Raw genomic sequence first — 27,933 nt, forward strand, 5'->3', positions numbered from 1 at the left:
CTGTTGATCAATGTTGAAGTGGGAAACCAATGTGGATCAGATGATTTTTGAAGCCACTATTGTATACCATGGTTCATGATGTTCTGATTTCCTTTAAATCCTTTAATTAGATTGTATCTTAAAATTTGCAAGTTTTCCTGGCGATAATACTGGAAACATTACAACTTTGAAAGCAAAGCAGAAGGCCTCAATTCAAAGTATTGACTTTTTTTTATATTAAATACTAAGACACCACAAAATTTCCAACAGTTTATTCTGATTTACTTTTTCTGATTTTTAATTATCTTTCTTATTCTTAGATTTATGATTTAAACCTAAGCAGTAATTTGAAAGACATAATTTAGGGGTGATTGGAGACCCACGGGAGACTGCAGATGCTGGAATCTGAAGCTAAACACAATCTGCTTGAGGAACTCAACAGGTCAAGCAGCATCAGTGAGAGAAAAAGAATGATCAATCTTTAAAACTGAAACTCTTCATCAAAACTGAAGAAACCTAGTACTGAACCGGTGTAAAGAGGACGGGGTGGGAGAAGTGAGACGAGACCTCACAGAGGATTGGTGAAACAGAAGCAGAGGGTTGGCAGAGTGATTTTTAAGCATGATTGTCAAGTTTCATAATTGTAATGCGCGTCGAAAGAACCAAAGACTTGTTGATCCAAACCAAGGATTTTATTAACTAAAAGACTGGAGCATATCACAAGTAGGTCGACCAGTCCAGAATGACCTGGTCTGGCTAGGAGCAATCCTTTAAGACCTGCCAGTAGGTGTGGCTACACTCTCAGCCCATCACAGTCATCCTACACTACCATCTGTAACATAGACACATTGGTGATAGAATCTGTCCTATCACAATAAGTACATGCTTTATTTCCTGCAATTCATATTCAGAATTTTGGAAAAGATTGACGATGAAGGTAACAAACTTAACAAAAGATGCTGTCCAAACCGATTTTGAAATTCATCCATTTAAAATCTTTCCACTTTTTTCCATCTTATTATAGATATGTCCTAAATGAGCTTGTTCAAACAGAGAAGGATTATGTGAAAGATTTGGGAATTGTGGTTGAGGTAAGATGTAATTAATATAACTTGTACACCTGTGGAAAAAGTTTAGAAGATTGTGTATAAAATGTGATTTTAAAAAAAACTCCAGTGACAAATTTCATAGCATGATAGCAGATACATTATCTCCCCTTCATAACATATTTACGTAAACAATCAAGTGTTAATTTTGTACATCAATTAAATCTGATCATCATGAATATGGAATCCATTGTTGTCTATTATTCAAATTATTCTGTTGATAATTAGTAACATATTTTGGTCTTCAGTACGATAAATTTTTCCCTCTGAATGTTTTATTAAAGGTGACAACCAAGTGTTTGATTCAGTATTGTTACTCATAGCTACGTTATCAAAGTTTGCATCTGGTTTCAAAATGATTGAATGGGCAAATTCCATAATTATTGAAACAACTGAAAAATTTAAAACCCCAAATTCAATCTCTATGAGTTGATTGCCTGGATGGCTGTTGTAGAAATTTTACATCTTGGTATTACTTGTTTAGAACATCATCAGACATGATTTGATTTGATTTTTTTGATTACAGCTATATTTCAATGATGAGTGTTTGATTCCCGATTTAATCTATTTAATTTTTTTTCATTTATGGTTATGTTTTGCCACATTTGTGAAATAACTGGATTTAAATTAATGGATATATAAACCTGAGGCAATGGAAAGACCTTTGAGTTCATTCATAGCCATGCCGTAAGCATTGCGACCAACTTTCCCAGAAGAGGCAAAAAATAGATATAAACAAAACAGGAAAGATTGCATTCTGGGAAGTTTTGCTGCGACCCTTGGGGAATTGAAGCAAGTTCCTGGAGACGATATGCCACATCCCTTTTGGGAGTGCAGTGATTTCGGCCTCAGATAGAAATCTACCCAGCTCCTTTTTCAATGTCGATAGTGAATCCATACTAGTAACTTGCTTTTGTCTTTAGTAACATGTACAGTTTTTCACAGATTACACAAAATATGGTAATCTTTTGATCTAATCTTTCTTATATTTTAAAAAGGAAATGAAAAGTGCAATTCATTAACTTAGTGCAAGACATAAAAATATCCAGGTTTTAATGGTAACCATTCATATACAATTCTTATGTTAAAGGGTTTCATGAAAAAAATTGAAGAGAAGGGTGTTCTTGATGACATGAAAGGAAAAGAGAAGATTGTTTTTGGAAATATTCATCAGATTTATGACTGGCACAGTAGGTGAGTAAACAGTCATACCAGCTGCTAATTAATTTACGAACCAAAATCCATTATTTTTAACTGCAACAAATACTACAAAACTCCAATATTATAATATCTGTGTAAAAGTCTGAACTTATCAGAGTGCCAGTTATTTAAAAAAGAAATGTTTATGAGTTGCAAACTAGAAGCAGAAGTACATTTCAAGTGCTTTGAAATTAATATGTTCTGCCAGTAATATCCAGAATGATTCACTCCAAAATTTTGTTCCTAGCCATAACATGTGATAACATAAATTGCATCAACTGTGAACCATGGCTAGGTGCAACAATTTGTGTCCTAAAATAATTCCTTTATAACATTTAAGCAGATGAGTGTTTTATTGTAATATACAGTAAAATCCCAATTATCAGGCACCTACGGGGATCACGGGTGTTGAATATGCAAAATTTCTGGTTGACTGAGACTCACTCTTCCAATGCCCAACAAATATACTTGCATTAAGAATATGTCGTTTAAAAGAAAAAAGACAGTCAAAAATGTAAAATATTTTTTTTAAGTTAGTATTGTAGTCTTTAATTATGTAAAGTTCACTTTAATCTGTTCATTTCCATAACTTACAACATTTAAATTTGAACCCTGGTCGCTGGCGCTCTAACAGTGTTGCACTAGCCGTTGTGCTAACCATCCCCTCATCATAATTGAACCCACCCGCACTGACACCCCAACTCTCCTTCATGCCAGTGTCCCAGTCAGGCCTTGGCACACCTTCCTTAAATTCAAACCTCGGTAGTTGACGATGTAACAGATTTATACTAGTTGTTACAATAACCATCCCACCATCATAATTGCGCCCCTCAAGTTTTACTAATATACTTAATAATATACTAATAAAAATAAAGACTCCTTCCATACAGGAATAGGGAGATACTTTGGGAGAGTATTTGGCCAGCTCTTAATCCTGAACGCCGCCATTTTATTCAAACACAACTTTATTCAAACAACTGCAACAGGCGGGGCACAACTGGGGTGCTCCGCTGGCTGAATAATTTCTCCCAAGGGGTTGTGTGTTGCTTCAGAGAACCTTTACTTTTATAATTTTAAACTTTTATTTAAAACTTTATTTATTATTTATATTGAAATGTATTTATTTCCTCTGGGGTCTTTTTGCTGGATGTTTGCATTTGCGGATGATTGAGTGTCGCACAATGGGGATTTTACTTAATGTTACAGTTTTAACATTCCTGTAGAATTAAACCTATTTTTCATCATTTTGATTTGTATGCTTTTCTATATTGATCCATCGAATCCCATGTAAAAATATCAACTTTGTACTTTGCGTTTTTCATTCTGACAAACTGACCCAATTGCTAACTTTTTCCATTGTTAATTTGGCCGCATTCTATTGTACTTCACTGCAAATGATCTTCCTCTATCCACGCTTCATTATTCATTGCTATTTTTACTTCAACCTGAATTGAGTTTTGGTTGGGTTTTGAAATAGGTAGGTTTATGGACTGTCTTGAAAGACAAAAGATAAAATTGTTTAAAGAGGAAATTTTTGTATTTAGGGCCTTGGTAGATTAAGGTATATTTACCAGTGGTGAAGTATTTAGGATGGACAATGTGCTAAATTGAATGAGTTTCTTTCATCATTAATCTTAAAGGTTATGCAAATTGAAGAGAAAGGATAAGGATGGTCATGGTTAGGAAAGGATTTAAATTAAAGCTTTCCTCATTTTTGAGCCACAACAGATTGACAGGATTGATGGCATTTTGATGATATGCGTTAAGACATACCATATACAACAGTCAGAGACTGTAAATAAGGAAAGGAAAACCTGAAACTAACTAGATATTTACCTGTTTAATTTGAACTAACAGTGTGATCTGGCAAGAGCAAGCTCTACATTTTGATTTTTGGATTAATTCAGGTTCTTTTCACAAAACTATGCTTCGTTGCTTCCTAGCTGAAGTTACATTGAGCCTTCCAGAATCCCAAAATCCTGCCCTTCCTTATCCTCCATTAATTCATTTCCAAAATATCACATTGTTAAATGTAACTTGTATCTGCCATTCTTTATTCTTATTAGTGTAAAATTCACCTGACATTTTTCTAACACCTTCTTCTATTTATTTGGCTTATTTTACCTTTGCTGTGCTGCCCATACAATTCTTAACAAATCAGAGATTTGCAGACACCAAAATCCATTCTGCCCTAAATGTATGTACTGTTACAAGACCAGAGGACCCATACACCCAGCAGCAATAGATATTCACCAAGACAAATGGTTACTTAAACAAAAGTTGCTTTTAATTACCTTTAAACATGAAAACAGAATCACACTTTAACTTATCACTATTGACTTAACTAACCTAACTTAACCCTCTTCTAATTCTAAGCGCACGAGTATGTCATGAGTGTGTAAGTTCAGAAAAGTTATTTGGTTCACAGTCCAATCTCACTTCTCATTCCTCCAAGTTCACTGGTTGCAGGCAATTCTTATACTTTGCACAGAATTTAACATTTATAAAGTTCACCAGGCTTTGGTGCTTGAAAGGTAAATGGTTACCACTCAGGAAGGTTCTTGTCGGTTTTCAGAGAGATTTGTTATTCCAGGATATCCACAACTGATGTACTTCCATCAGTCACCTCAGTGTCTTGCTGACAAAACTTGCCCATTCAGGGTTCTCCAGATGATAACCTCTTTCTTTCAGGTCACCACAGAGTTCCTTTTTGTTTCTCTTATTCCAAGTGAAACATTAAACAGCCAGTCCTCTCTTCTTGCATGAACCACAGGGGCTTTAACCAGGCCATCTTCCAAAAAGGCTTTCCACAAGCTTGCCAGCTTGTCCTGTTCCAGTCCCAGCTTCTGTTGCTGGCTGTAACTCTGTAGAAGTGATCTGTGTGTGTGTGTGTCTCTCTCTCTCTCTCATTGAGAGAAAACCTGTTTGATTCTCTCTACTTGCAAAATCACATGACCCTCTTAGAACAAAAAATTATCTTCCAGACAATCTGTGGCTCCAACAAGATCTTTCATCTGTTGCCTTTTGTAAACAACAATCCATTAGTGAAGTATCTTGAGCAACCTCTAAAGCTCTTCCAAAAGCTGTGGAGCCGATATGTCCAGCATTAGCAGAGCTCCAGTATTTCAAATAAGATCTGTTTTAAAGTGTTTGTATGTAACCTACTCTATCAAACCTTTCCCAATTTATCTCCCAAAAACATATCTATATATTCTGTATAGCTGGCTCTATAAAAACCATCACTTTCCATGTATTCCCTCCCACACTGCAATGAGGTTTCCTCATCACCTTGAAATACACTTCATCAAATATTTACACTTTCTTCCCTCTTAAAACTTTTTAATTAATCTGCTTCTTCCATACTTTTAGGCAATGAATTACATTTACTGTATTTTGCCAGTTTGCCTTGAATTTTACAATCTTAAATCATCAGTACATATAAACATACCAGCCTTTGTTCATGACTGATCTAATTGTAACCTTAACTCCATATTCCAGGTAACACCTTTTACCTCTGCCTTAAAAATATTCAAAGACTCTTATTCCTCTGCTCATTGAGAAAAAATTCCAAAGACTCATGACCCTCTGTGAGAGAATTTTGTTTTTCTCTGTCCTAATAGACATCTCCTTATTTTCAAACAGTGACACTTAACTCTAGATTTTCCCATAAAAGAAAAAAAGTTCTCATTACATCCACACAGTTCTTTTTATGATTTTGTATATAGATTTCAATTAAGTCATGCCTCATTCTTCCAGTAGCCTGTCAAATCTTTCATCAAAAGGCGACCCATCCATTCCAGCAACTAATCTAATAAAACATCTCTGAAGAACACAGTCATCGTCTTCCTTCCTCAAGTAAGACCAAATTCATGCACAACACTTCAGACATGATCTTATTAATGTCTTTATAACCTACTTAACCTCTCTGTCTCCCCATGACATCTTAATTATCCCAATTTTGAGTTCTGTGGTAGTAAATTCAGAGTGACCAAGCCCTTGCATAAGTGAGAGTTGTTTACCCATCCCTTGTCTTTTCCGAGCCATCAAATTTACAAGCAGAGCCAGTTAAATCATTTGGGTCTTAATCTTGATACTTTTGTGATTCCTTAATGATATATCAGGTTTATATTAATTTCTCAAATTGTTATGAAAGTGGTTTCATGGTGTACTATCCGGTCTTTAATGGAAAGACAACCCCACTGAGACAAATTGATAAATGATTACTGTTGATATTTCTAAAAAACACAAAAGTGCTGGAGGAGCTCAGCAGGTTTGCAGAATCCATGGGAGGTAAAGGTATATAACCAACATTTTGAAAATATATCTTTATCTCCCATGAACACTGCAAGACCAGCAATTTCGCGTTTTTTGACAATCACAGCGTCTGTAGACTTTCATGTTTCACTGTTCATTTTTCTTTACAGTTATTTCCTGGGAGAACTGGAAAAATGCCTTCAGGAACCTGAGCGTTTGGCAGAGCTCTTCATCAAGCATGTAAATTACTACAACTTACTTTCAGTGCTTTGTATAAGAATAGATACTTGGCTCATTTTAAATCTGTGATGTGGTATGCTTCATAATTTTACCTTTCGGTACCCTGTGGCCAGCAAGAAGGCATTAATTATTGTAGCATTTATACTTAAGGACCATAACACATTTAACATTGAATTTTATAATATAACCTTAATGCTAATGCTAAGGTTATAATCTTAAATTGAATTTCAAAGTTTAAATGAATCCCCTGTGGCGGCGCACATCCTCATGGCGAACCGGCCCCACTTGTATCGCCACGTGGCGGGGCAGCCATGGGGAAATGGCATCGTCAGAGGTTTCTCTCGGACTCCAGCCTCCCAGCGCGCACCCTGGGAAGCGATTATGATGTCATAATGCACCACGTGACTGAGCTCATGCTGCCCTTAAAGGAGAGCGCTGAATTTGAATAAAAACAGTAGTTAACGGCCTTCGGTGTGGTGGCAGTGATTTAATTCAGCTCCTGCAAGTGCCACAACCCCATGCATTTTTTTTGTCTCTTTATGAGACATGGGTAACATTGCTAGATCTCAGCATTTATTTCCAGCAAACTCCACATCTTTCAAATCAACCGTTCCCCCAGATGATCTGCTTACTTGTGATAATGTCATACATGAGCACATATTTGTAATAATTATCTATGAAAATAATAGTATAAAATGTATAATGTTGAAAAGCCTGTATTTTACCATACACTGAGCAAATCCATCAGCACCTCAGAAGTATGGACAATACATTTTTAGTCATTAAATCATAGCATTACGCCCCTAATCACCATTATATTTCACCAGAAATGTTGGCATAAGTAATAGTGGGATGTGAAAAAAAAGTCCTGAGAGCAGATGGAATATCATAATTTAAAATAATCATAATTTGATCTTTCATTGTGGATTCATCGTGGTTCAAGTCAATATTGCTAACAATTAAATGCTCTGATTAAATTTGGGGGAATTTTTAACTTCCTAGTCTAATTGGTTAACATCAGCAACCTGGGTTCGAATCCGGTGCTGTCTGTAAGGAATTTGTATGTTCTTCCCGTGTCTGTGTGGGTTTCCTCCGGGTGCTCTAACATTCAAAAATGTACCGGCGTTATAGGTCAATTGGATATATTTATGCGGCACAGGCTGATAGGGCATGTTACCATGCTGTATGTCATAATTTTAAATTTCTTGTGTTATGAAGATATATGCAAATCCTTATTTTCTATTGTTAACCTCACCTGCTTTCATCCATTTCACCACCACATATTTGCAAAATGCTCTCTGTCCCTTTCAGGAACCGTTTTACAGTATCAGACGACATGCTTATCTTTTTGAGAATTGCAAAAACAGGGGTTTTCTTAAATAAATTCTTATTTTGCAACCATCAATAAAATCAAAGCAAGAGCTTTAAATTCTTATTCTAATACATTTGACTAATTCTAAAATTTTGCTTGAATAATTTTGGTCTTTGGGTATTGAGTAGGGCAAAAACAGAACATACTTTTCCTATCCAAAAGGCTCTTGTTCTGATTCAGATTTAATAATCCATGTGGTGTGTAGTTAAATCTTGGAATGAGGGCAATATTGTACTGAGAACAATTTTAATTATTTTATATCTTGGGAAGTATGTTAAATGTATGAGCAAAATTTACCTATCTCTGGATCATATTGAAAGCATGATGTTGGCCATTTCTGACAGAGATTCTAAATCAATATAGTATAGACACAAAATGGGAACATATTCCTGCATAAACTTGATGGATGATCAGAATTTTCCATGTTAATTCCTTGTGGGTATGTTGCATGAAAAATTTCTCAAATGGCTCACATCAGACAAATATGTAATCCATCAAGAAAAATAGTGGGTACTGACAATATTTTATCAACTCTACCAAAAAGAACGGTGGAAATAAAATACATGATGGAGTGAAATAAGATGAAATGACATACCTGAAACATCAAGAACCTAGGCTATCACTGCTGTTTTACCAGTAGTCATTTATTGAATGTATCTTTTAAAAGAGCATCAGAGCCCCAAATAAAGCTAATACAGTGATGAATTGGCTGTCAGAATGATGCAGGATCCACAACCTCATCAATTACAGTGGGGAGCCAAATAATTTCTGTTTTACCATAAATAACCATATAACCGTTTACAGCATGGAAACAGGCCATGTCGGCCCTTCAAGTCCGTACCGGTTCACTTGAACAACTCCACTAGCTCCTTCACAAACTCCTGAGGAAGCAGAGGCTTTCTTCATGATGCTATTGGTGTGCCGGCTCCAGGAAAGATCCTCCGAGACAGTGACTCCCAAGAACCCTCACCTGTTCATCCTCTCCACCTCTGCCCATAATAATTTGTTTGATGTTATTAGTTATAAGTTCTTTGAAATGTTTCTATTTTTTTAATCTATTCTGGTATTTTTTAAATTATTTCTATTTAATATTTCTTAAATATTTCTGAATTATAGAAACATTTAAAAATACTCTTAGCTGTTACAGCCAGCAAAGCAGTTCCAGGTTCTGCGTGCTCCTGATCTTTCATGGGTGCTTTGGGAGCTGTGCTTCCTTAGTGTACCATGTAAGATCCTTCCAATGCTCAGAGCATGGAGGTGAAATGCAAGCAGTTCCTTCAAATGGAGACGATGGAGGTTTGGCCATCAGGCAGCAGTAGTAAGTAGCAAACGCATCTCAACTAGACCCAACCATATTTCTTTGTAGCAATGTGATGGAAGGTTTATGTTAACTAAGAGCAAAGATTCTTCCTGTGTAAGAATTCATTTTCTATTGCCATGAATTCTGTATTTACAGGAGAGACGCTTGGGCATGTATGTGGTATACTGCCAAAACAAGCCAAAGTCTGAGTACATTGTGGCAGAGTATGATTCTTTCTTTGAGGTGAGCACTTGGTTATATTTGTCACCAGATTAAATAAAGCATAGAAACTTTGGTATAACAACTTAGAAAATCTACAACTTTATAGTCCTATGACATTTTATCTCCAAATATAATACAAATATTTATGTTACTTTATATATTTAGTCAACTTGAATTTTACCTTTTATGTTTGGATATGTAGACCTGGATCTTGGATCTCATGATGTCATTTATTTCAGCATTAATTGATTAAAAATGCATGTTGAATAGAGTGAAATATTCTATGGATATTTCCAGGTATTGCTACACTTCCTGAAATTTGACCAGGCATTTCCTGAATTGAGTGACATTTGTGACTCAAGTAATACCATTCCATTAATCCACTTTGTCCTTGAAGAGTTTATCATCGGCCATTCACACTAACAGCTGGTTCTTTCATCTTTTGGGCTGTTTTCCTGCACTCTTCCCCGTTATTGTGAAGGGTGGTTTTCATTTTAATTAACTTGCTGCCCCATACCCATCATGCATTCCATAACTCCTGAAAGAAGTTTCAGGTAATCCCTTACCGGTGATAATATGGCTTTGTGCTGAGGAGATCAAGTCTCAAAAATTTGATTTTTTTTGAAGAAGTGACCAAGAGACTGATGAAGCAAAGAGTAGACATTTTCTTTCTAGACTTTAGCAGGATATTTGATAAGGTCTTGCATGGCAGATTGGACTAGAAGGTTAGATAAATTGGAATCAGCGGTGAGCTAGACAATAGGATTTTTTTTAAACTGGCTCAGTGGAAGGAGTCAGAGGGAGGTAGTAGAAGGTTGATTTTTAATATTAGAGGTCTGTGACCAGTGATGTGCCATAGGGATCAGTGCTGAGCCCCTTATTGTTTGCCATATTAACAAATTGGATGAGAATATAGTCAGAAATATTGATAATTTTACAGAAAACATGAGTCGGTGGTATAATGGATAGTGAAGAAGGCTGTCTGAGTTTACAATGGAGTTCAAAGATGAACTGGAAAAGTGGGAAAAGGAATTGTGGGTAGAATTTAATTCAAATGAGTATACAGGGATGTATATGGGGAAGTTAAAACAGGGCAGGTCTTGCACAATAAATGACAGGGCCCTGGGAAGTGTTTTGGAACAGTGAGTCCAAAGGGACATAGTTCGCTGAAAATGATGACATAGTTCTTGCCTTCATTGGTCAGGGTATTAAGTACAAGAGTTTAGATGCCATGTTGCAGCTGTACAAGACCTTGGTGAGACCACTTTTGGAGTATTGCGTACAGTTCTGCTGCTATGCTACTGACAGGATGTGGTTAAGGTAGAGAGGGTGCAGGAAAAGGAGAGACTGAAAACCATATAACAATTACAGTGTGAAAACATCTATCTCGGCCACTCTAGTTCATACCAATTTAAGTTACTTCCTCTAGTCCCACTTACCTGCTTCCTGACCATAACCCTCCAATCCCCTCAAATCCATGCACTTATCCAACGTTCTCTTAAATAAAAAAATTGACCTTGCTGCAACCATATCTTCCGAAAGGTCATTCCACTTATAATTTGGGGACCAGAACTGCACACAGTATTCCAAATTTGGCCTCACCAATGCCTTGAATAATCTCAACATCACCTCCCAAGCCCCTATATTCTATGCTTTGATTTATAAAGGCCAGCATACCAAAAGTCTTCTTTACCACTCTATCCACATGAGATTCCGCTTTCCAATATCTCTCTGTTCCTCTGCATTCCTCAGTGCCCTCCCCTGCACTGCATATGTCCTGTTTTGATTATTCTTCCCAAAACATGCACTTCACACTTATTGGTATTAAACTCCATCTGCCATCTTTCAGCCCACTCTCTTAAGCAATCCAAAACCTTCTGCAGTCTCCGAAAACCATCTTCACTATCCACAACTCCCCCTATTTTTGTATCGTCCACATATTTGCTAACCCAATTTACCATTTCATCATCCAAATCATTACTGTAAATGACAAACAACAAGGAACCCAACATTGGTCCCTGACGCACACCACTTGTCTCCTGACAGACAGTTATCTACCATGACTCTCTGGCTTCTATCCTCTAACCACCGTTGAATCCATCTGACTATCTCAACATTAATACCTAGCACCTGTACCTTCTTCACCAACCTTCCATGTGAAACCGTATCGAAGGCCTTATTGAAATCCATATAGACTACATCTACTGCTCTACCCACATCAACCTTCCTAGTCACCTCCTCAAAATATTCAACAAGATTTGTCAAACATGACCTTCCCCGCACAAACCCATGTTGGATGTCCTTGATCAGTCCCTGCCTCTCTAGATACTTATACATATTATCTCTAAGAATACTTTCCATTAGTTTACCAACCACCGACATCAAACTTACTGGCCTATAATTGCTGGGCCTACACCTGGAGCCCTTTTTAAACAGAGGAACCACATTTGCGGCATGCCAATCTTGCGACATTATGCCCGCCTCTAGTGACTTTTGAAAAATCATTGTCAGAGCCTCCGCTATTTCCTCCCTGACTTCCCTCAAGGTCCTGCGGAAAATCCCATTGGGACCTGGAGACTTATCCACCTTTATATGCCTCAAAAGTTCCAACACCCCTCTCTCTCCTAATCCCTACATTTTCCGTAATCACCCCTTTTACTTCTCTTATCCTACACGATTCCGTATCTTTTTCTCTCATGAATACCGAAGAGAAGAACTCATTCAATATCTCCCCCATCTCATTCGGCTCTGCACACATTTGTCCACTCTGATTCTCTAAGGGACCAATTTTATCCTTCACTGTCATATTTGTAAAAACCCTTCAGATTTACTTTCACCCTGTTCACTATAGCCACCTCGTACCTTCTTTTCATCTTCCTAATTTCTTTCTTAAGCTTTTTTACAATCCATGTATTTTCCAAGCATCTCCTGTATACCTTGTTTCTTGTATTTAATGTAGGCCTCCCTTTTATTTCGAACCAACTTTCTAATCTCCCTTGAAAACCACGGCTCTCTCAAACTTTTGGCTCTGCCCTTTATCTTAACAGGAACATAAAGATTCTGCACCCTCAAAATCTCACCTTTAAATGCGCTCCAATTCTCCTCCACCTCCTTCCCATAAAACATATCAGCCCAAACCACTCCTTGCAAATCCCTTCTCATTTCTTCAAATCTGGCTTTCCCCCACTCAAAAACCTTAATCTTTGAACCAGACCTATCCTTTTCCATAATTATATTGAAACTAATGGTACCATGATCACTGGATCTGAAGTGCTCCCCAACATGCACCTCAGTCACCTGCCCTATTTTATTCCCCAGTGGTAGATCCAACACTGTCCCTTCTCTAGTGGGTACCTCAACATATTGCTGCAAATAGCTATCCTGCACACATTTTACAAAGTCTAATTCATCCAACCCCTTCACAGAATGTTTCCCAATCTGTATTAGGAAAATTAAAATCCCCCACTAACACAACCCTGTGCTTATTACAAATCTCAGCTATTTCCCTACACATTTGCTCCTCTATTTCTTGCTCCCCACTAGGTGGTCTATAATACTCCCCTATAATTGTAACTTCCCCTTTTCCATTTTTTAATTCCACCCATACCACCTCCCTTGACGAGCCCTCCAATCTATCTCTCATTAGCACTGCTGTAATATTTTCCCTGACAAGCAATGCCACATCACCCCCCCCCCCCCCCACCATTATCCCTCCAATTCTATCACACCTAAAGCAGTGAAATCCTGGAATATTTAGCTGCCAGTCACAACCGTCCTACAACCACGTCTCACTAATCACCACCACGTCATACTGCCAAGTATCTATCAACACCTTCAGCTCGTCCACCCTCCTTACAATACTCCTAGCATTGAAATAAATCCATTTCAGAGATTTCCCACATCTTACCTTCTGCTTGTCCCATCTTTACGGACAATTCGATTATTTATTACCATCATCCCCCCTCCATCACAATACTGATCCTTTTCCTTCTCAATCACCTGTCTTTCCACCCCCAAACTTTGTCTACAAGCCTTCTCTATTTGTGGACAAACCTTCTCTTTGCTGTTCTCATTTTTGGACCCTTTCCCCCAATTGAACTAGTTTAAAGCCCCCTTAGTAGCCCTAGAAAATGCCCCTGCCAGGATCCTGGTCCTTCTAGGATTCAGATGCAAACTGTCCGTCATTCATACAGGTCCCACCTCCCCCAAAAAAGGTCCCAATGATCCAATAACTCAAATCCCTGCCCCTTACTCCACCCCTTCGGCCACGCATTCATCCTCCACCTGATACTATTCCTACCCTCACTATTCATGTGGCACGGGAAGTAATCCAGAGATTACCCCTTTGCAATCCTTCTTTTTAGCTCCCTACCTAACTACCTATATTCATTTTTTCAGATCACTTCACTTTTCCTCCCTACATCGTTGGTACCAACATGAGGCTCATTACCCTCCCCCCCTTAGGATGTCTTGGACACGAGAAGTTACATCCTGGACCCTGGCACCAGGGACGCAAACCACCATCCAGTTTTCTTTATCATATCCACGGAATCCCCTATCTGTCCTCCTGACCATTGAATCCCCTATAACTTGGACTGTTTTCCTTTCAGTGAAATGGGCTCAGGCATTTATAAAATCATGAGAGAATGGTAGAGATAAGGTGGATGGTCATAATTTTTTTTTCCTTGGGTTGAGAGTGGGTCTGAAACTAGAGGGCATAGATTAAAGGCAAGAGAGAAAAATTTAAATAGATCTGAGGGGATTTTTTTTCACACAGAGTGGAACGTTTGTGGAATAAGCTGCCAGACAAAGTGATAGAGGTGGGTACAAGTATACCATTTAAAAGACATTTGGAGAGGAACAGAGATGGAAAAGATTTAGAGGTGTGGTTTTCAAACTGCCCCCTAAACTTACTTTCCACCTTACACAATCCCTATGCCATAAGTGCTCTGTGATTAGTAAGGTGGTATGTGAGTGGAAAGAAAAAGTTTGAAAACTACTGCTTTAATGGTACCTAATTGACTCGTTAGGTGCACGGTTTCATAACTGCAAAGGAAATGGACCAATGAAAATTTTTCTCAAGCAAAATATTTCAGTAACAATTGGGTCTAGAGCAGTGATTCTCAACCTTCCCTTCCCACACACATACCACCTTAAGCAATCCCTTACTAATCACAGAGCACTTATGGCATAGAGATTGCTATAAGGTGAAATGTGAGTTTGGGGGGCAGTTTGAAAACCACTGATTTAGAAGAATATGGGCCAAACACAGTACAGTGAGACGAGCTGAAGTCAGCATGGTTAAGCCATGCTGTACAACTCTGCGACTCCAACTTCCTAATTTTGATTTCCACCCCATTCACTGGTGGTTGAGTGAACCTAATTGCATTGATTGGGAGAGTGGGTAGAGGGAGGAGAGGATGATGCAGTCCACATCAAAGCACAATGCCATTGACTGGATAAATCTAAATTCACCTTTATTTTTGAGAAAAAAAAAAGTGGTCATGTTGAAATTGGGGTCTTAGTCATAAAAGAAAGGGATTGATTTTCCCTTTCCTCTCTTGAATGTAACTCTGTATAATATTAACCAAGAAAAGAAAGAGGGCCAGCAACAAATTTCCAAAAGAGATGTTCAAAAAAAGAGTCTAATGGGACCTATATTAATTCCCTACTTGAGGACAATGGCCTTTTTGTAATTCTCCAAATTAATGTCCTTGACCTAAGCATATTTCAATCATAAATAACAATTTTAAAAATAGACCTTGTCATCAAGTAATTGCAAATCAGTGGGTGGCCTTTCAGAGCATATTTAGCTACTATTTCAGTTTCTTCAGAAATTCACTGGAAATAGACTTTTCGAGGAGGTTACCAGGAATGTTGATAAAGGAAAGGGTGTGGATATTGTCTACATAGACTTTAGTAAGGCCTTTGACAACATGGAAGGTTAGTCAGGAATCGTCGTACGTAAGGTATTCATGGTGAAGTAGTGAACCAGATGTGATAATGGCTGGATGGGAGAAGCCAGAGAGTAGTGGATGATGCTTCTCAGACTGGAGGCCTGTGACCAGACACAGGGATCGGTGCTGGGACCATTGTTGTTTGTCATCTATGTCAATGATAATGTGGTCAATTGGATCAGCAAGTTTACAAATGGCATTAAGCCTGGAGGAGCTGTGGATAGTGAAGAAGGTTTTCAAAGCTTGCAGAGGGTTCTGGACCAGCTAGAAAAATGGGCTGAAAAATGGCAGATGGAATTTAATGGCAACAAGTGTAAGGTGTTACATTTTGGAAGGACAAACCAAGAAAGGACATACATGGTGAATCGTAGAGTACTGAGAAGTGCTGTAGAACAGAGGGATCTGGGAATACAGATACATAATTCCCTGAAAGTGGCGTCACAGGTAGATAGGGTTGTAAAGAGAGCTTTTGGCACATTGGCCTTCATAAATCAAAGTATTGAGTACAGGAGTTGGGATGTTATGGTAAAGTTGTTTAAGACATTGGTGAGGCTACATTTGGAGTTTTTTTTGTGCAGATTTGGTCACAGGAAAGATATCTATAAGATAGAAAGAGTGCAGGGAAGATTTACAAGGATGTTGCCCAGACTTTGGGAACTGAGTTACAGGGAAAGGTTTAACAGATTAAGACTTTATTTCCTGGAGTACAGAAGAATGAGGGGAGAATTAATGTCGGTATTTAAAATTATAAGGGGGATAGACAGAAGAAATGTAGATAGGCATTTTCCACTGAAGGTAGATGAGATACAAACCACAGGACATGAGTTAAGAGTGAAAGGAGAAAAGTTTAGGGGGAACTTCTTCACATAGAGAGTAGTGGGTGTGAAATCAGCTGCCAACTGAGGCAGCAGGCTCAATTTTAACATTTTAAGAGAAATTTAGACAGGTACATGGATGGGAGAGGTATGGAGGGCTCTGGACTGGGTCCAGATCAATGGGACCAGGTAAAAAAAGAATGGTTCATCACAGACTTGAAGAGCTGAATTGGCCTGTTTCTGTGCTGTAGTGTTCTATGTTTCTGTGGTTTTATAGAATGCATATATTTTATAAAAGCAGCATGTGTGCAATGTTATGCATCTTGTTTTGCAGGAAATAAAACAGGAGTTGGGTCAGAGGCTTAGCCTGAGTGACTTTCTTATTAAGCCCATTCAGAGGATTACGAAGTATCAACTTCTTATCAAGGTGAGGACTTTTGTAAACAAAAGTCTGTCATTAAACAATACAAAAAGTCACCCAAGTATTTCGGCAGACCAAAGGATCTTCCACCTAATGTATCCTCAAAACACAATTGTTTTAAGGAATGTATTTGTTAAATATCACACTGGCTGATTATTATAACATGTAATTGTTTCTTCTCTCCACTTGGTTACTGTCATAGAAACCAACCTTAAATTTTTACTGTGTCTGTGCTATCAAGGAATGCACGACCCAGATGTTAAATGTCAGTTCAGAGAACAAAAATGCATTCAGTGGTGTTGAGGAAAATTCAGAAGGAAGCATGTAACCAGAGAGGAAAGTTTCCTTTCATTTATACATTATTTCTGCCCCCCCCCCCACCAAAATAGTAGTTTGTGTAATTTTTTTTTAAATAATGGGTCAAATTGCATGAAAATTATAGTTCCTAAACTGTTGTCAATCAGAATAGCAGCCAGGTGTATTTTGTTCCTCTGGACATTGCTTTTAACCAAAAAACTTGCCCTTCACCATTCATTTGCTTTGTTGCCTTCATTCACTCAACTGGGTTTTTTTTTATCCTGTAACAAAAACAAATTCAATATCAAGCTGTGGAATGAACGGTGAAAGCTGACTTTATGAATACATAATAAAGTTAATTTTATTTTGACTGTCACTTGAATTTGATTTCATTTCAGGTAGAACATAATTATTTCATCATTATTTATACATTACACATTTTATATAATCTGATTGAGGAGCAACTAATCCAATGTGTATGTGCTGTTGTGTTTGAAATGGCTGAATTGGGACCAAGATATCCCAAGCAGCATAAGCTCATCAAAGTTGATGGATACTAGAAACATATTTATTTTGAAAACCAGTTCATCAAGTGGTTAATAAATCAGATCTCAGACCTGTGGAGTTTATTTTATTCTAATATAGCCCAGCATGATTCACTGTGCTGATAATCATGGTCCTTTCTCTGCATTACTACATCTGGCTGTAGCAGGATGAGAATGAGTTGGGTTGCAGCAGGATTTAGACATGGACCAGTTGGAAAATTGGACACAACATTGGCATATGTAATTTAATCTCTTCAAGTGTGAGGTGATGCATTTTGGGAAGTCAAATAAGCTTAGGACACATAACTAAGAAACACGAATGAACAGAAAGACCTAGGGGTCCAAGTCTTTAATTCCTTAATAGTGGTAACTTAGGTCAGTAGGTTAGTGCCATGCTTTCCTTCATAGGTTAGAGCATAGAATGTAAGAGTTGAGTCATTATGTTGCAACATAACAAAATACTATTTTAAGCCGTGCTTGGAATATTGTTTCTGATCACCAATAGGCAAGATGTGATTTTGCTGGATAGAGTGCAGAGGACATTGCCTGGATTGAAGGCCTTAGAGTTCTACAGCACAGAAAAATAACACCTCTCTAAAGTACCTACCCCTCAGCCTCTTACATTTTGGGGAGAAAAATCTTAGCCCACCCACCCAGCCTCTAATTACAAATCAAGCCTGCCACTCCTGATAACATTTTCATGAATCTTTTATGTACCCTTTCCGGATATCTTTCCTTCACCTGGGTGACCAGAGCTGTGCACAATGCTCCAAGTACTGTCTCACCAGCACCTTGTACAGTTGCCACATGGTATCCTCAATGCCCATACCAATAAACACAAACATGCCAAGTAACTTCTTCACCACCCTGTCTACCTGCATCGCCATTTTAATAGAAGTATGTACCTCAGCCTCCAGATCTCTCCAGAACCCTACAAGGAACTCCTGCCTTATCGAAATACAACATTTTGTACTTGCCCAATTTAAGTTCCATTTGCCATTTCTTTGCCCATTTTCCAAGTTCATCTATATTCTGTTGTAATCTTAGGTAACTTCCTTCACTGTCCATATAATACTGACTTTGGTGTCATCTGCAAATGTACTAATCATACTAACTATATTATAATCCAAGTTGTTAATTATAGATGACAAACAACAGTAGACCAGCAACGATCCCTACAGCACACCACTGATCTTAGGTCTTCAATCTGAATAATAGCCCTTCACTAATATCCTCCATATCCCACCATCAAACCAATTCTGTTTCCAATTGGTCAACTCACCTGGATCCTCTGCAATATAATCTTCCAGACCAGCCTATTGTGCTGGACCTTTCAAAGGCCAAAATTAGGAGACGTGATCTCCCACATGCAAATCCATTTCTAATCAATACATGACTTTCCAAATTCATATATATTTTGCCCTTCAGAATCACTTTCAGTAATTTACCAAGAACTGGTGCATAGCTCAACAGGCTGTAGTTCTCGGGCTTGTCCTTGGAGCCTTTTTTAAAATAAAGGAGCAATATAAGTTACCTTCCATCTTCCAGCAACTCACCTGTACCTAACGAGTTGGGATGTCAATATCTTTCCTACAATTTCTTACCTATCTTTCCATAATGTCCAAGGATACATTTGATCAGGCCTTTGGATTTATCTGCCTTTCTGCATTCTTAGACCTCCAACATCTCATCTGTAATCTGTAGTTTCTTCAGGATTTTGTTATTAACTTCCCTGAATTTCCTAGCCTCATTGTTTTTGTCCACAGTAAATACAAGTGAGAAATACCAATTTAGGACCTCACTATTTCTTGTGACTCCACATATGGTTGACCATATTGATACATAAGGGATCAATATTAAGAATATTGATATATTCTTTCCCGAGTTACTCTTGAGATTAGATAGGCTGAGCTTGTGCTGAGCTTGTTCTGCTTGGAGCAGTGGTGCCCCAATTTAGCCCACCGTTTGGGAGGCCCAGTCCACTTTGATGACTGATTTTCATCATTAAAATGGTTGACAAGTTTTAAGAGGAATAATATTAGTCTACTGACAGCTAACTATTAAAATTCCTACTGTTGGAAGATGGAATCATCATTGGAAAATCCATTATTTGGACATGATTTTGTTTATACAATGTAGTTCCTAATATATTGGATCAGGTTTAATGTTCACAAAGAGTGATAGAATTTGTCTTGTTGCAGGACTTTCTGAAATACAGTGAAAAGGCTGGACACGAATGTTCAGAGATTGAGGTAAAAGTTGATCTCTTTCAGTTAGCAAGCAATTTCCACAGTAGTGTTTCACTTTTCAATAAAAGTAAAAACACAATGCTGGAGAAACTCGGAAGGTCAAACAGTGTACTTTATATCACAAAGAAAAAGATGCATAACCAACGTTTCAGACTTGAGCCCTCCATCAAAGTATGGAAAAATGTCATTGGGCATCCGAACAAAAAGGCAAGGGTGGGAGGGGGTAGGGATAGAAGTGTGGTGGAGAAGGGAGGGAAGGCACAGCAGCAAGCAGGGGGAGGGGCGGTGGCTAGGCGAAATGAGAGGGAAGGGGTGGAGACCTGAGGGAAAGAAGATGGGGAAAGGGAAGGGAGGGAAAGAGGAGAGTAGGTTAGCAGAAACTGGAGAAATCGATGTTAATGCCATCCAGCTGGAGAGTGCCCAGACAGAAAATCAGGTATTTTTCCTCCAATTTATGGGTGGTCTTGGTGAAATAATATGTGATGTCATGGACAGACATGTGAGTATGGGAGTGGGACATGGAACTGAAATGGTTAGCCACTGGGAAGACCCTGTCATTGGTGTGGATAGACCGAAGGTGCTCAATGAAGCAATCTCCCAGCCTGTGCCCAGACTCTTCATGTAGAGAAGGCCACAAAGGGAACACCAGATATAGTAAATCACTTCTGCTGATACACAAATGAAGTCTTGCTTCACTTGAAAGGCCTGTTTGAGGGAGGAAATATTGGCACAAGTGTGGCACCTACTAAAGTCACAGGGAAGGTGCTGGAGGGGAGTAGAATTAGTAGGGAGGGAGACACAAAAACATTGGTCCCTACAAAAGGCAGAAAGGGGAGGAGGGGAAAATATGACTGGTAGTAGGATCCTATTGTAAGTGCCGGAAATTTTGGAGAATAATGTGCTGTATGCAGAAGCTGGTGGGGTGGTAGGAAAGGACAAGGGGAATCCTGTATTTGTTTCATCTATGGGTGGAGGAAGCCAGGGCAGATGAGCGGGAAATTAAGGAGATGCAGGTAAGGGCTGAATGGATGGTGGTGGAGGGGGAGCCACATTTGTTATATAAGGCAGACATTTCAGATGATCTGGATTGGAAGACCTCATCTTGAGAACAGATGCAGTGGAGACAGAGAAATTGCAAGGGAAAAGAATCCTTGCAGGGGATATTTTCAATGTTTTTTTTAAATCTGTTTCTGCTGAAATGCAACACTCATTTGTTACATTGTCAAGTAACAATTTTTGAAACTATTGGTGTTGAATTCTGAAATAACATCTGTGGTAAGTATTTTGTATTGTTTAGAAGTAAATACACTACAACTCCGATTATCTGAAATCCTCAGTTATCCAAAAAATTTTTGGACCTGGAAGTGAAGTCTGTTTGGCTCCAAATTTTTTTTTGGATATTTGAGGATTTCAGAAAAATCAGAAATCCTTGTTTATCCGAAAATTTTCGAAGCGAAATTATGTAATTTCAACTCTGAAAATTTTTGGATAAATGAGAATATCCGAAAAAATCAGAAATCCTCTGTTAACCAAAATGTTTTTGGATCTAAACTGATGTCACAGGTTGAAAGAATTTTGGAAGAACCTCTGAGTAGAATTTCGAGTTTTTGGTGTTGGATTTATCCTATTTTGTTCAGGTTGGTTTTTTTTAGTGAGAATTAAACTTTATTTTAATGCTTAAAAACCCTTCCCTTGTTGTTTGTGTTGTTTTAAACACTGTTACATGTGTTACATGTGATTTGCAGTCGCTACTGGGCTGTTTTTAAAAAATGACCAGTCCTCCGAAAATATCATTTATCCAAAATAGGACCAGTCATGACCATTTTGGATAATCGAAGTTGTACTGTAGTTCAATAAAATATTAAGAAACAGGTAATTTTTTATTGAAATGATTCTTTAATTCTTAAGATTATAATGTAAAATATGTAGGATTAAATGTAAATCACTTGATTAGGTTAACAAAAAATTATGGTTCTTTATAAATGGCCCTTTTTTGTACTTTGTTGACAGAAAGCTGTTGATGTGATGTATCTGGTGCCAAAACGTTGCAATGATATGATGAATTTGGGAAGACTTGAGGATTTTGAGGTAAAGTTTGTCTCTCCTTTCCTTCTCCTTCTATCATTATTTATTATATCTAGAGTGGGAATTTATATCAGGAGTTTTAAAGCTAATATGCTGAGTCAGTTTTAACTTGGATGGACATTGGATAGAAGGAAATCTCGCTAGTTCCCCATCCTTTCTGTAAGGGTCTGGTCTCCCCATTAAGGAATAACATGCTTCTTATAAAGGAAGTACAGGGAAGGTTTACCGGATTGACTTTTGTGGTGGCAGGTTTTCATATGTCGAGAGTTGAAGCAGTCCAGGTCTATGACCACTTGAAGATAGAAGAATGAGCAGTAATCTCATTAGGTTCTTTCAAACTGTAAAATAGGGTTAACCAGGCCATTTGAACGATTAGTGCCCCAATAACACCTCAGAGGTCAGGGAACCCAATTAAACATACCTAGGTCTCGTCCACAGGCAATTTGGTGACGTCAGCGCTTGCGTGCATGTGTTTCCCAGCAGCCAATATCTGAACATCCGGCAGTAACTCCGCTGAGTGTGTGATGCATCATTGCGGGGGCAGGATCCCCCTTAGATCGCTGGGTTGGCAATTTAATGGGTAGATCCCCTGTGATTTGAAAGGTGCTTCCAACATGTTTGCCCCATTAATCACACCCAGGTCCCAGGAGGGCTACGCAGGTGCTGCAATTTGAAAGGGGCTACTGAAATGTGTAAAATACTTGCATTTGCCAAGGTAAGTGCAAAATTGATCTTTTCCCTGACTGGGTTGTCCAGAAACAGGGATCAAAATAAGGAGAAAAACATTCAAGACAAAGATAAGAAAAAAATGTCTTCACAAAGAGTAGTGAATTTCAAAAATTCACTACCCAAGGGCAATGAAGGTTCAGTCAAAGTATAGTCAAGACAGATTGATAAACAAGAGAGTAGCACTGATGTAATCCAGCAATGATCATTTAATTGGTGGAGCAGACTAACAGGCTACTCCTGCTTTTATCTATTGGGAACCAAATCTCGTTTCAGTATTGCCGATAAGATGTGAAAGCTCATAGGTTTTGGGTAGGAAGTTTGGATTCTCTGGCCCAGACTTTCAGCAATAAATTTTTGGTCAAATTGTACCAATGGTTATTTGACAGACCCAGTGGCAAAGTTTGCGCACTGCAGAATGGGATACAAAGCATCTGATCTTTCACTCCACACAAGGGTGACCTTGGGTATGCTGTAAAAACCACACAAGGGTATGCTGTAAAAATACAGAAATGCTGCAGGAACTCAGCAGATGTCTCAGCATCCATAGGAAGTAAAGATATATTACCAACGTTTTGGTCCTGAGCCCTTCCTCAAAGTATCCTATAATTACTGACCAGAGAGGCCAGGCACATTTCATATCTGGCCCCTTCTCTTTACACCAGCCACAGTTTACAAATCTTGTATAACATTTTATTATGATTCTCAGCAATTAGAACAGATCTTTTTTTCCTTTAAAAATTTATGTACTTTTTTTACTTAAATCAATTTGAACTGATTTAAATGCCTGATATAAACTATACAACTAACAGCAGTCATAGGTTAATCACAGAACTTAGTCTTGAGGCCACTGGCAACCGCATGACTGCAATTAAAAAAAAGTGGCTACAGGCTACTCCAGTCAGTGGCATAAGCTTGGATCAAGTGTGATCAGATCTGTTGGGCATGAAGTTCCAGGTTTTAGATCCAGCAGCAATGAAGAATCTATTAGATTTTCTAAATTAGAATGGTATGCAAAATGGCTGTGGCCTGCAGTTGGTGATGTTCCCATGTACCTGGTGACCTTCTCCATCTTTGGAGGTAAGGTTCATGAACTTTGGAAGTACATTCAGAGAAGCCCTGATGTGTAAATGCAGCAGATTTTGTAGGTAGCGCACATTCCTATGTATCATTAGTGAAATAATAACTATTTAGGATGGTGAATTGGGTGGCATTTAAGTGGCCTGCTTTAAACTTGTTGAGCATTATTGAGTGTTCCCCTGTATTTCACTTGTCTATGGACAGGATTTTATTGTACTCTAATTCCCACTTTGGCGTTGGGCTCTTGCATGGAGCCACAAAACAGGTTTGTTGAAAGGTAGATTTATCTGTGATTCAGAAGTCATTCACATATTGTTTTCCAAAATAAACCTATTTCATATATATCATCAGTTGGGATAAACAGGAGAGGCTTTGGACAACAATAGCGAGAATATGAATGGTACTATTGGTACCACAAAATTGAATCAATGACATAATAATCGTAAGACAGAAGCAAGCAATTATATTTCTTTTTCACGGCAGTTGTGGAATGTTTCCATCCACCATTGTGTGCAAATAAAAGATGGGAGGTTTGATGGAATCTACTTGATATGTTGTGTTTTCCCACAGCAGCTGAATCCAACTGATATTTATGGGATGAGCTTATTTCCAAAATGGCACTAATCCTAAGTGAAATTGAACTCTATTTTAATGTTTGTTATAAAGAAATCTCTTAGCATGAGTGCATTTTATATTTCTGCATTGTTTATCATTTCATGATGGTTCAAGATTCTTTATTGTCATGGAATAAAACAGAAAGTGTCATATTACACAAAATTTCCTTTAGCTTGCCACATGCCAGACAAAGAGTCATCACTGGTATTGACTAGCTCCCCTTATAATCAGAGAAAGAGAAGCAAAAGGGACTGAGCATCCGTGGATTCGCTTCCAGCTCTCCTGCAACCGCACAGACTCCTGTTTAATCTGTTGGTAACCTGAGCTCCAGATCAAAATCTTTAATATGATCAGGAGATTTCATTATAGGAAACGTGGAAAGCTATGGAGAGAGTGCAGAGCAGATTTACCAGGATATTGCCTGGATTGGAAAATGTCTAAGGAGGCAAGTTAGCAGAGGTGGGACTTTCCTCTTTGGAGACTTAATAGAGGTCTACAAGATTATGAAAGGCATGGATAGGGTGGACAACTAATGCCTTTTTCCCAGACAGGAATAGCAAACACCAGAGGACATATCTACAAAGTGAAGGGAGACATCAGGGTTAAGTTTTTTTACACAGAGTTGTGGGTGCCTGGAATGCCTTGCCAGGGAAGGTGGTGGAGGCTGAAACATTAGGGGCAATTAATAGACTTTTAGAAAGATATATTGATGGAAGGAAAATAGAGGATTATGGGGTAAGGAGGGTGTCATTTTTTTTAAAGGAATATATGGGTCGGCACAACATTGAGGGCCGAAGGTCCTGTACTGTGCTGTAGGGTTCTATGTTTTATGTAGAGCCTGAGGCCCTTCAGTAGCCCTTCTTGTCATTAGCACCCTCTCGAATCCTGCCTCTAATATCTGGTTCCCATGAGCCAGTCTCCAGCAACCCACAGTCTGTGTGGGTCCTTTAACTGCACATCGCCAGCTGCCCTCAGCCTGTGTGCATCCTTCAGCCACTGAGCTCTTCACTTGTCTGATACCGTGGTCACTGACTTCTAGGGTTAGCTGGAATACTTCTTCTCAATGGGGCATGTTTCTTGCCGTTCTGATGGCAGAGTCTGCAACCCCTCTAGGCCACTACCACCACATGTGCTGCCACCTTAGGCACATATTGTAGATTGCATGGGTTGTAGGATTTTAAATAAAAACACTGTTGGCTCCTTTAACACAGCGTTCAAAGCCTGTACGGAGCTGTCGGCATGATGACATGGCATGGCGGTTTGACCCGGCAGACAAATGCTGTGTCTCCATTCCCCGCTCTCCCCAGGTCCACGCCAGCAACACCGCCACTTTCTTGTTGTTGTGCTATTAATAAAAGCACATAATTGTGGAATAAATAGCTGAAGAATCAATGGATGGCCTCTGAGATCTCCTTTCACATATTCCATTCCAAGAATTCAGAGCATAGATTCAGCATCTGATTTCATTATCTGTAGTTTTTCTTATTCTTCAGAGAAGCTGAGATTTAAACCAGAATAGAGTTTAAAAATTGGTAAATAAGTTCTGGGCAAAGATAGCATTAGAGTATGGAAAGCTGGACCATCAGTGAGCAATCTATATTACTTTTGTGAATGTCCTATTTCAGTACTGTATAAAGTGATTGTTCCAAGCAGAACTATATCTAATTTGAATAATTTGCTTTTCAGGGAAAAATCACAGCACAAGGAAAATTACTGCAGCAGGATACATTCTATGTGACAGAACAAGATTCAGGGGTTCTCTCCCGAAGTAAGGAACGAAGAGTCTTTCTCTTCGAACAGATTGTAATCTTCAGTGAATTGCTGAATAAGGGTTCTTCAACACCAAGGTATCAGTTCAAGAAGAGCATTAAGGTAAGTCTCCTCATCTAACCTGTGATCTTTACCAACATACTCCTCTGATGTCAGCAAAGGAAAGAGTACTTGCAGTTCTGGATGAGGAAAAATTCAAAAGAGAAGATTTACTAGATAATTCAGCTGCAATCAAAGTGGATAAACCACCTGAGCAAATGGGAAATTGGCAATCAGTTCAACAAGTGCAAAATGATTTGAAAATGTCAGCATAGATTGTGTTTAACTAATTTGAATATATCCTGATGAAATATCAGAGGAAGTCACTGATCAAAATATAAGCCAACAATGCTTGGACTCCGTGAGTCCCTGTAGCCGCACATTTGATTGTCCAGAAAATGGGTCAAGTTGAAGAATAAATTGTTCAGTGTAAGAACCCTTGATAGGAGACTTGTCAACCAGTGGATGTGTAGGGATAGAGATTTGTTTGAGTAGCAGAAAGCAGGATGTAATATTTTGAAAGGTTGATTTTTCTGGGCTGGAAGAAACTAAGATGGGAAGAGATTTCTTCACGTTGAAGGTAGTGAATCTCTGGAAATACAATCACTGAATGTATTCACAGCAGAGAGCAACCAGTGTTTTGTATATTAAGGAATCAAGGTATGTGGGATTAGTATAGAAAATGGTACTGAGGCAAAAGATCAGCTGTGATCTTATTTTGAATGGCAAGCAGCTGCCTGTCCAACCATTCTGCCTGTCCAACTATATCCCCTTGGAGTCTATCACTGGCATCATCAAAGTTCCCTCTGTCTCCAAGTTTTGTGTCATCTACACTTTTAGAAATGGTGTCCTGTACACCCAATTCCAAATCATTACCAGAAATCACAGCTCTCTTTTTTTTCTTACATTCCAGGACTTGCACATCCTTCTGTAGTAGAGGAGACCAAAACTATACACAATATTTTAGATGCTGTCTCAATAGAACCTATGTCATTGAAATAAGACATCATATCATTATACATAAAATAAAGCCTAACATAACACACAGGGTGACATGGTTAGCGTAACGGTTAGTGCAACGCTATTATAGCACCAGCGACCTGGGTTCAAACCCAGTGCTGTCTGGAAGGAGCTTGTGTGTTCTCCACTTGTCTGCATGGGTCTCCTCTGAGTGCTCCAGTTTCCTCTCACCCTTCAAAAATGTACAGGGGTGTGGATTCATTGAGTGTATTGGAGCAGCACGGGCTCGTAGGCCTGAAGGGCCTGTTGCCGTGTTGTATGTCTAAATTTTTTTTAAAAACATAATATTTTCCTCCTGAAATATTTGCTGTATATTCATGATAATTTTCAGTTATTCATGTACTCACCACTGTCATCATGAAGGGTATGGAAAGAGAAAACACAGAGCAACTATTTGCATTGTTGGGAGGAGTGTGGGGTCAAGAATTAAAGACATTAAACAGAACCAAAAAGAGTGTTACAGTGACACAGTTATTCGGGCTATAAGCTCCTCTGACCCAGGTTCAGCCTTGACCTCCAGTGCTGTCTCTGTGGAGTTTGCATAATTCCATGGCTCAAAAGTGGCAAGAGGAAAATATTTATACACAACGAGTAGTTGGCTCAGAAATAAACTGCCAGGAAGAGTAATGGAGGCTGAATCC

General features: G+C 38.6%; 1 protein-coding gene across 23 annotated transcripts in view; it reads left to right on the forward strand.

The window, feature by feature from the left end:
- Positions 1–27,933, forward strand: part of LOC138762132 (kalirin-like) — an 873,682-nt gene that overhangs the window by 773,143 nt on the left and 72,606 nt on the right. For 22 of the 23 annotated variants that reach the window (XM_069935559.1, XM_069935558.1, XM_069935560.1 and 19 more), the window contains 8 exons: positions 1,004–1,070; positions 2,176–2,279; positions 6,710–6,779; positions 9,608–9,694; positions 16,780–16,872; positions 19,910–19,960; positions 21,968–22,045; positions 26,150–26,335. In XM_069935559.1, the coding sequence (XP_069791660.1) occupies positions 1,004–1,070; positions 2,176–2,279; positions 6,710–6,779; positions 9,608–9,694; positions 16,780–16,872; positions 19,910–19,960; positions 21,968–22,045; positions 26,150–26,335 (736 nt within the window). Of the gene's footprint in view, positions 1–110; positions 198–299; positions 917–1,003; positions 1,071–2,175; positions 2,280–6,709; positions 6,780–9,607; positions 9,695–16,779; positions 16,873–19,909; positions 19,961–21,967; positions 22,046–26,149; positions 26,336–27,933 lie in introns of those variants that run through there. The other variant, XR_011356765.1, reaches the window with a different exon arrangement.

This window comes from Narcine bancroftii, chromosome 4, assembly GCF_036971445.1.
Source record: "Narcine bancroftii isolate sNarBan1 chromosome 4, sNarBan1.hap1, whole genome shotgun sequence".
In the NCBI taxonomy this organism is placed as follows: Eukaryota; Metazoa; Chordata; class Chondrichthyes; order Torpediniformes; family Narcinidae; genus Narcine; species Narcine bancroftii.